Source organism: Ciona intestinalis, unplaced genomic scaffold, assembly GCF_000224145.3.
Source record: "Ciona intestinalis unplaced genomic scaffold, KH HT000182.2, whole genome shotgun sequence".
Lineage (NCBI taxonomy): Eukaryota > Metazoa > Chordata > Ascidiacea > Phlebobranchia > Cionidae > Ciona > Ciona intestinalis.
This window is the reverse complement of record NW_004190504.2, coordinates 23,210-33,253: the sequence shown is the minus strand read 5'-3', so window position 1 is coordinate 33,253 and position 10,044 is coordinate 23,210. Positions and strand designations below refer to the sequence as shown.

At 40.0% G+C, this 10,044-nt stretch overlaps 1 protein-coding gene across 1 annotated transcript in view; it reads left to right on the top strand.

The window, feature by feature from the left end:
- The window catches only part of LOC100186122 (dynein heavy chain 1, axonemal-like), a 25,192-nt gene that overhangs the window by 7,246 nt on the left and 7,902 nt on the right, over positions 1-10,044 (top strand). The window contains exons 10-15 of the mRNA XM_026839272.1: positions 1,977-2,092; positions 2,567-2,719; positions 3,783-3,947; positions 4,853-5,074; positions 5,541-5,672; positions 6,078-6,248. Coding sequence (XP_026695073.1) covers positions 1,977-2,092; positions 2,567-2,719; positions 3,783-3,947; positions 4,853-5,074; positions 5,541-5,672; positions 6,078-6,248 — 959 coding nt within the window. The remainder of the gene's footprint in view (positions 1-1,976; positions 2,093-2,566; positions 2,720-3,782; positions 3,948-4,852; positions 5,075-5,540; positions 5,673-6,077; positions 6,249-10,044) is intronic.

Genomic DNA, 10,044 nt, shown 5'->3' with positions numbered 1-10,044 from the left:
TTACTCGTATAGAAAAGTGTTGGACAGATATAGGGAGGGCGTTGTGTAAAAAGTTAGAACTGGGGAGAATGAGTCTGGGTCCTGTGTGAACTTTATGTGGCACTAAATGACCTCTGGGAAAGCGACAGTCTTTAACACCTGGTTGAACCTATATGGTTGCATCCTGGGTAAATGGGCGACTCCTGCCTATGTCTCAGGTCCTGGAACAAAGACCTCATTCATAGGAAGTTGTGTATCGCAATTGAAAACATTTCATTACTTTAACATTATACTTACCTTAACCATTACTTTACCACAGTAGGTAACTTCACATAGAAGTTGTACTGTACAGAATAATACTTACTTTAACATTTCAGTTACCTAAACACTACCCAAGCCCTCAGCTTGCATGAATTTACATGTAGAATAAATTGACTTTAACATTTCAGTTACCTGAACCATCACTTTACCCCACCAAGCGAGTGGTTACTAATGGGTCGTCCAAATTATTAGCCATACATAAAAAAATAATAAAATCCACAAAAAATAATCACCCACAAAGTTACATACGTTGTAACTTGTAAGCAGGCATGAGATGTATGAAACAGAACACCCGTGTATAACGACTGTTGTTGCCCCGCCATACGAGGATAAATAAGTTACATACGTGGTAACTCAGAAGCGAGCACGAGGTGTATGAAACAGAACACCCGTGTTATAATGACTGTTGTTGCCCCGCCATGCGAGGATAAATAAGTTACATTCATTCATCCACCAGGCGAAAGTTGTAATAGCAGAGCAGACAGAGAAGGACATTGATGTGACAAGATCCCAATACATTCCTGTAGCTGTGAGGACACAAATCCTTTTCTTCTGTGTATCTGACCTCGCCAATATAGACCCCATGTACCAATACTCGCTGGAGTGGTTCGTTGGTATCTTCCTCAACAGTATCGCTAATGCTGAAAGAGCTGGTAAGTTAATGGGTTGATTATAACTTATTTATCAATTAATTGTTAATAACTTAATTATTATTATTTTAATCTATTACAGCTTATTATAGTAGGGTGGGGGAAGATGGGACGCCTTTAGCACATAATAACCAGATATCTTAAACGTGTTTTAAACAATTAATAACGGTTTATGGGAGTCATGAGGATTTAGTTTTATAATTCTTTAAATGTTCTTTGTTTACTACTAAATGGGACGAGAAAATAGAGGTAAAAGGTGTCCCATATTCCCCCGACCTACTGCATATTAATTATTTTAATTAATTACAATTTTTTTTGCTATTTGCTTTAATTAAAAGTTTCTAGTTGAATTAAAAACCACTTACTTGGGAAATATTTTAACCATACAATAAGGTTACAATTATTTAATGTATGTTAGGTTTAGAACCCTCGCTTTTGGTTGGCCACAAGTAGTTTTTACCTCTCTATGGAACTTCATTCATATACGATGCAATAGATTCAGTAACCTAACACACGTATAACCTAACACACATATAACCTAACACACATATAACCTAACACACATATAACCTAACACACATATAACCTAACACACATATAACCTAACACACATATAACCTAACACACGTATAACCTAACACACATATAACCTAACACACGTATAACCTAACACACATATAACCTAACACACATATAACCTAACACACATATAACCTAACACACATATAACCTAACACACATATAACCTAACACACGTATAACCTAACACACATATAACCTAACACACATATAACCTAACACACATATAACCTAACACACATATAACTTATGTGGCTTAAAGGTGGCTGTACACAGTATCCGGCGTGCGAATTCGCTTGCGAAGTCGTATGCAAACCCGTGTCCAATTCCGCATGCGGCAGCGAAATCCGGACAAAACAGACGAATTCGGGATACTGTGTTCAGTCACCTTTACATGGATATGACTTATATTGGACGACTTAAATACCCACCACCCACCACCCACAGATACTGTTGAGAAGCGGATAGTGAACATCAACGATTACAACACCTTTAGTTTGTATTCCAACGTATGCAGATCGTTGTTTGAACGACACAAACTTATGTTCGCTTTCCTGCTTTGCGTAAGTTTACATTTATATGAGTATGTGAATAGAATATAAACCAAGATACATTACACCAATGCTGCTTAAACATGTTTTTATAGCATAACACAAGTATTCCTACCATAACTTTAATAAAGGTATTCAGCATACCTTCCAAGCTTGGCTGACAACCTTTATAAATTGTCATTACGCATGCATTTTTTGTATCTTTTGCCCTACAGAAAAGAAACTAATATCACCCACAACATTACATAAATTGGCACGAGGTGTATGAAACAGAACACCTGTGCTATAACGACTGTTTTTACCCCGTCATGTCAGGATAAATAAGTTACATTTTTTAATTTTAAATTTAAGTTTCATGGCTCTGTTAAACACTAATAGTCATTATTTTTACAACACAAGAAGATAAACAATTTCTTTTAATTAACATTTCTATATATATTATAAATTACATCCAGTACCGGTATTATATACATAACACAAACCCAGGTCCGAATCCAAATGAATGAGAACCTCATTGACCCCGATGAATGGAGATGGTTATTGGCTGGTGGGACACACGCCCCAGATAAATTGGCCAATCCCAGCTCAGATTGGTTGTCGGATCGGTCATGGGGAGATTTCCAAATGTTGGCGGCGTTGGTGAGTTTTTAGTTTAAAAGTGGTTGGTGCTACCATTGTGAGTGTATGTGTTCTTGGGCAAAACAGTTAACCGCAATTGTTCCAACACAGTGGTTCCTTTGTTGTCTAAATTGTCAGCCATACAGAAAAACAATCACCTACAAAGTTACATACGTGGTAACTTGTAAGCGGGCACGAGGTGTATGAAACAAAACACCCCTGTTATAACGACTGTAGTTGCCCCGCCATGCGAGGATAAGTTAGTTACATACGTGGGAACTTGTAAGCGGGCACGAGGTGTATGAAACAGAACACTCGTGTTATAACGACTGTCGTTGTCCCGCCATGCAGGATAAATAAGTTACATACGTGGGAACTTGTAAGCGGGCACGAGGTGTATGAAACAGAACACCCGTGTTATAACGACTGTAGTTGCCCCACCATGCGAGGATAAATTAGTTACATACGTGGGAACTTGTAAGCGGGCACGAGGTGTATGAAACAGAACACCCGTGTTATAACGACTGTCGTTGCCCCACCATGCGAGGATAAATTAGTTACATACGTGGGAACTTGTAAGCGGGCACGAGGTGTATGAAACAGAACACTCGTGTTATAACGACTGTAGTTGCCCCACCATGCGAGGATAAGTTAGTTACATACGTGGGAACTTGTAAGCGGGCACGAGGTGTATGAAACAGAACACTCGTGTTATAACGACTGTAGTTGCCCCACCATGCGAGGATAAGTTAGTTACATACATGGTGAACTTGTAAGCGGGCACGAGGTGTATGAAACAGAACACCTGTGTTATAACGACTGTAGTTGCCCCACCATGCGAGGGTAAGTAAGTTACATACGTGGTGACTTGTAAGCGGGCACGAGGTGTATGAAACAGAACACCCATGTTAAGACTGTCGTTGCCCCGCCATGCGAGGATAAATAAGGTAAAATCATAAACATTCTATCCAAATTACTGGCTGAAACTCAAGCATACAATGAGTTTAGTATCTACACAGCAACTTGGTCAATCATCAGTGGAAAAGCTCAGTTTTGACCAAATTAACCAACTTTATATTTTCAGCCAAAATTCTCGAACTTTGCGAAGGACTTCGCGAATCACTTGGAAGGATTCAAGAAGATCTTTGATTCTGTTGAACCTCACAGGGAAGATCTACCTGGATGTTGGAATGAGGATCTGGACGACTTCCAGAAGATTATTATGTTGAGATGTCTACGTGCTGATATGGTCAGTACCTCATGCTCACTGTTGAGTTATAACATGGGTGTCTTCTTATACACCAGACACACATGGTGTATTCATACACCTCAGGCTCACTGTTGAGTTATAACATGGGTGTCTTCTTATACACCAGACACACATGGTGTATTCATACACCTCATGCTCACTGTTGAGTTATAACATGGGTGTCTTCTTATACACCAGACACACATGGTGTATTCATACACCTCATGCTCACTGTTGAGTTATAACATGGGTGTCTTCTCATACACCAGACACACATGGTGCATTCATACACCTCATGCTCACTGTTGAGTTATAACATGGGTGTCTTCTTATACACCAGACACACATGGTGTATTCATACACCTCATGCTCACTGTTGAGTTATAACATGGGTGTCTTCTTATACACCAGACACACATGGTGTATACATACAACTCATGCTCACTGTTGAGTTATAACATGGGTGTCTTCTTATACACCAGACACACATGGTGTATTCATACACCTCATGCTCACTGTTGAGTTATAACATGGGTGTCTTCTTATACACCAGACACACATGGTGTATTCATACACCTCATGCTCACTGTTGAGTTATAACATGGGTGTCTTCTTATACACCAGACACACATGGTGTATTCATACACCTCATGCTCACTGTTGAGTTATAACATGGGTGTCTTCTTATACACCAGACACACATGGTGTATTCATACACCTCATGCTCACTGTCGAGTTATAACATGGGTGTCTTCTTATACACCAGACACACATGGTGTATTCATACACCTCATGCTCACTGTCGAGTTATAACATGGGTGTCTTCTTATACACCAGACACACATGGTGTATTCATACACTCCATGCTTACTGGCAAGCCACTAACCCCCTCTCCCACCCACCAGGTTACGAGCGCGATGCAGGATTACGTTGCAAAGTTCATGGGTCAGCGGTTCATCGAGCCCCAAACCAGCGACCTCGGCGTCGTGTTCAAAGAGTCGTCCCCCGTTACCCCGCTTATATTCGTGCTTTCAACTGGTACCGACCCGGCAGCAGACCTTTACAAGTTTGCAGAGGAAATGAGGTTTTCAAAGAAACTTTCGGCTATATCTCTAGGACAGGGACAAGTAAGTTTGGGTTTTGTATATGGGTAATTTATCTATTACCCCAAGCTTTAGTGTGTTATTTTAAACAAGAGAGGCCTGCTTGCAAAATATGTCAAGGAACAAGTAAGTGGAGTCTATATGAGGGATCTATTTTCTCTGGGTAAGGTCCAAGAGCATGTTACACCATTGGTCTGTAATAACGCACAACATAATTTTATTTATCTCATGAATACTATAGACGAGATAATATTAATTAAAACAATGAAGAGAAAGGAATCAAGCCCGTTAATATATTTTACGAATACTTTACCTCCTTTCAGTTTTACAAAGTGTCAACAAAACAATAACCTTGAATTGGTTGCACCAGTTTTCACAGGTGTTTATATAAGTTAAGTTGTATTTGACCGACACCTCAGTATGTTTTAATTTCACCACTTTTCTCGGGTGTTTATACAAGTTAATTTCTAACCCCACAATACACACACAGGGCCCACGAGCTGAAGCTTTAATAAGAAGCGCCATGGATCGGGGAAAATGGGTTTTCTTCCAGAATTGCCATCTTGCCCCAAGTTGGATGCCTAACTTGGAAAGATTGATCGAATCTATTGACCCTGATAAGGTGGGAATGGCTGTGATATTATGTTAAAATTAGAGGGCATCTAGATTTCATTAAATTTATAGACAATAACATAGATTCCATTCTATAAAGATGAGGTTTCCGTGAGGCACACATGAGGCATTGGTATCATTACCCAAAATTGCCCTGATGTATAGTGCTGTGGGGTCAGACAGAACACTTTCAGCACATAATATTTAAACATTCTGATCATATTATAAAGAAATAACAATGATCTATGGGAGTTGTGAGGCTACGGTTTTATAAGTCTTTAAATGTTCTTTGTTTACTATCAAATTGGAACAGAAAATAGAATGAAAAGGGGTCCCATCTATATAAGTTGCCCCGTCACAGCTAATTGTCCTATTCATCCACTTTTTACAGTTACTTTACCCCCCATACCCCCAGGTACACCGAGACTTCCGCTTATGGTTGACCTCGATGCCCAGCAACCAATTCCCCGTAGCCATCCTACAGAATGGCAGCAAGATGACGATTGAACCCCCACGTGGCATCAAAGCTAATCTACTACGAGCGTATATAGCACAGAACGATGATTTCCTGAATTCTTGCACCAAGGTTGGTGATTGTAACTTATTTCTCCTCACGTGGCCGAAAACGATAGTCGTTATAACACGGGTGTTCTGTTTCATACACCTCATGCCCGCTTATGAGTTACCACGTATGTAACTTATTTATCCTCGCATGGCGGGGCAACGACAGTTGTTATAACACGGATGTTCTGTTTCATACAGCTCGTGCCCGCTTATGAGTTACCACGTATGTAACTTATTTACCCTCGCATGGCGGGGCAACGACAGTTGTTATAACACAGGTGTTCTGTTTCATACACCTCATGCCCGCTTATGAGTTACCACGTATGTAACTTATTTATCCTCGCATGGCGGGGCAACGACAGTTGTTATAACACGGGTGTTCTGTTTCATACACCTCATGCCCGCTTACAAGTTACCACGTATGTAACTTTGTGGGTGATTGTGTGTTGTAATGTGGGTACTTGGGCATAAAATAACTTATTCATCTTTTCCTCGTACCAAGGTGTTCATATTGTAGTGTGTATGGTTGGTATAACCAAAGCTCGCTACCAACGCCTCCAGCTTGCATTCTTATGCCAAACTTCAGCTTTGAAAGCTGTAGCAGCATAAGTTTTGCCATAATGTTAACACCCATGTTTTAATGCTATCATTGCCCAGCCATGCGAAGATAAATAAGTTACATACATTTAATCTATCATAAATAAATATAAAAACCCAACCAATCACAGGTGTCCGTGTTCAAGTCCCTCCTCTTCTCCCTGTGTCTTTTCCATGGCGTTGCCATCGAGAGACGAAAGTTTGGCGCTCTTGGTTTCAACATCCCATATGAGTTCACTACCGGTGACTTAAGGATCTGCATATCTCAACTTAAGATGTTCCTTGATGAGTACGAAGATATCCCATTTAAGGTTGGTTGTGGATATCAGCCTTTTATGTTAATACCAAAGTTAACATAAAATACAAATCCATGTCTGGGGTGTTATTTGTTGGTCTCAGTTTAGGTGGTATGTTAGCCTTTTCAACGAGTGAAAGAGTCTTTACTGGAAAAGGCATTATAATATGCTTTATTACGCTGCTTCTATTTAAATAAAAGACTGACGATGCCTTTGAGGCGAAATTTCTACCATGTTATACAATTTGTTGGACTAGATTTTGGTCTGTTACATTTTCATAGCACCGGACCCTGACTGTAATAAACCTTTGCATTGATTGGCTTAGGCGATTACATTTTAACCAGATAACACCGGTTTGATGTTTAACGCTGATATGATCATTATGGGGGATGTGTTCTTGAATAAGAAACCTAATATCAAACCCTGATAATGTCTCACCTTGGACAAAACACTAAACAGCAGTTATGACGACTCATTTTATAATCCATACACCCGGTGTATACAAGATAATATTTATCAGTACTAACACTAAAGAAAATAGTGAAAATTGAGAAATAATGAAAAAACTGCAGGCTGTCTATGATTTCCTTATATTGATAGGAAACACGCAGGATGTCTCGCTCAAACATAAACACAGTTACGCCAGATTTAATAGTTACGCAACACGACTGTTTAATATTCAATCTTTTGAAACCCAAACATACACGTTGACCAACCTTATAACTAAGATCATATTAATCAGTGCTTAAACTAAAGGAAGTGAAATTACTGACAACAGCAGTCATTATAGTGCGCTGTTAATAAAAAGTATATATTCACTATGTCCGCCGCTGTGACATAGTGGTTAGCACGCCTGCCTGTAACCAATAGGTAATGGGTTCAAGGCTCGTCGCTGCTCCCATTGTGGGCCTATGTGACCTTGGGCAAGACACTTAACGGCAATTGCTTCAACCCAGTGGTCACTAATATGGTTATAGCGCCATGTTTATAAGAAGTATCGGTTAAACTGCTAGTTAAATATGTAGTTTATGAATATAACCCCTTCTGATTTACCCAGTATTAACCACCATCAATATTTATCCCACAGTGCTTAACATACACAGCGGGTCACATCAACTATGGGGGTCGTGTCACTGATGATTGGGACCGAAGATGTATGATGAATATTTTATCAGATTTCTATAGCTTTGATGTCTTGAAAGTGGATCATAAATATTCAGCTGCTGGAACTTATAGGCAGATTGATACTGCTTGTGATAATAATGTAAGAACTAGCTATTGTAGTGTATCTATGGTTGCCACTCCCATGCCCACAGTCGAGCTGCTGAAGCTATTGCAGTGTGTGGATAAGCAGACATGACTTTTGGTTGGTTTGGTCATTTATATCCTCGTGGGTGGGAACTTGAGTGAATTATCCATGGTTGCCACTCCCATGCCCACAGTCGAGTTGCTGAAGCTATTGCAGTGTGTGGATAAGCAGACATGACTTTTGGTTGGTTTGGTCATTTATATCTTCGTGGGTGGGAACTTGAGTGACTTACCCATGGTTGCCACTCCCATACCCACAGTCGAGTTCCTGAAGCTATTGCAGTGTGTGGATAAGCAGACATGACTTTTGGTTGGTTTGGTCATTTATATCCTCATGGGTGGGAACCTGAGTGACTTATCCATGGTTGCCACTCTCATGCCCACAGTCGAGTTGCTGAAGCTATTGCAGTGTGTGGATAAGCAGACATGACTTTTGGTTGGTTTGGTCATTTATATCCTCGTGGGTGGGAACTTGAGTAACTTATCCATGGTTGCCACTCCCATGCCCACAGTCGAGTTGCTGAAGCTATTGCAGTGTGTGGATAAGCGTTCACATAATACAATAATTACAACTCACCTCTGCAAACATTCTGTCGCTTGCCGTAATATTCCCAAGCGAAGTATAGTCAGCGGGTGTGGTGCTTGGGAGCCAAATCTCACCGAATGGTAGCTCTGGATCTTTACTATGAATATAAACATGTTATTGTAGAATATGATTGGAAACAAAGGCTTTTGTGATTGTATTGACAAATGGCCAACTGCAAGTGACTTTAAATCTCTTGTGGCATGCACTGTATTATAGTGACAACTGGGTTGGAGCAATTACCATTAAGTGTCTCACTCAAGGACACATATGCCAAAATGGTAGCAGTGTTGAGCCTTGAACCTCCTTTCCTCTGGGCTACAGACATGCATGCTAATCATTGTGGCAGGGATGCATATACAATGTTGGAGTAATGGGCTAACTCAGCCCTGAACTCTGGCTGTAGGACCTCACCCATATAGAACAGAACTACTGTGCCAAGGTATCTGCGAGTGGGACCATGTAAACCGGTACACTGTTTGCCCCTCATCTTACCTAGTGTTCACGGTCACATCCTCTGAATCATTAGTGATCAGATTCCCATAATCCTTCATCTGCAAAATACAAACCACGTTTAAACAACACAATATATATATGGTTTCTCATGAATAAATTATCCAACACAAACTAAATCATAAGACACTTAACCCATCAACATTATCATTACATGATTTATTGATAATTACAATAAACTCCTATATGGTTTAAATCCAATCTCTATTTTAGAGTAATCTATTTGTTGTTGTGACGAGAAAATAGAATGGAAAGATGTTCCATCTTGCCCCACCTTATTTTATCTGTAATAAAACACTCACTTTCTTACGAGCTGAAAGCCTCACAAACTGCCATTCTCCCGTGTTGATGAAATATTGCTTGGCGTCCTTCATTAGTTGTTGAGGTTCACGGTCGGTGATCAAGTCGATATGCGTGACTGGTTGCGTCCATGAGACATAAGTCATGTGACAAACCTGGATGACATCATATCCTGTTAGTTTCCTACACATGACATCATTTCCTCTCAAATTACATCATTT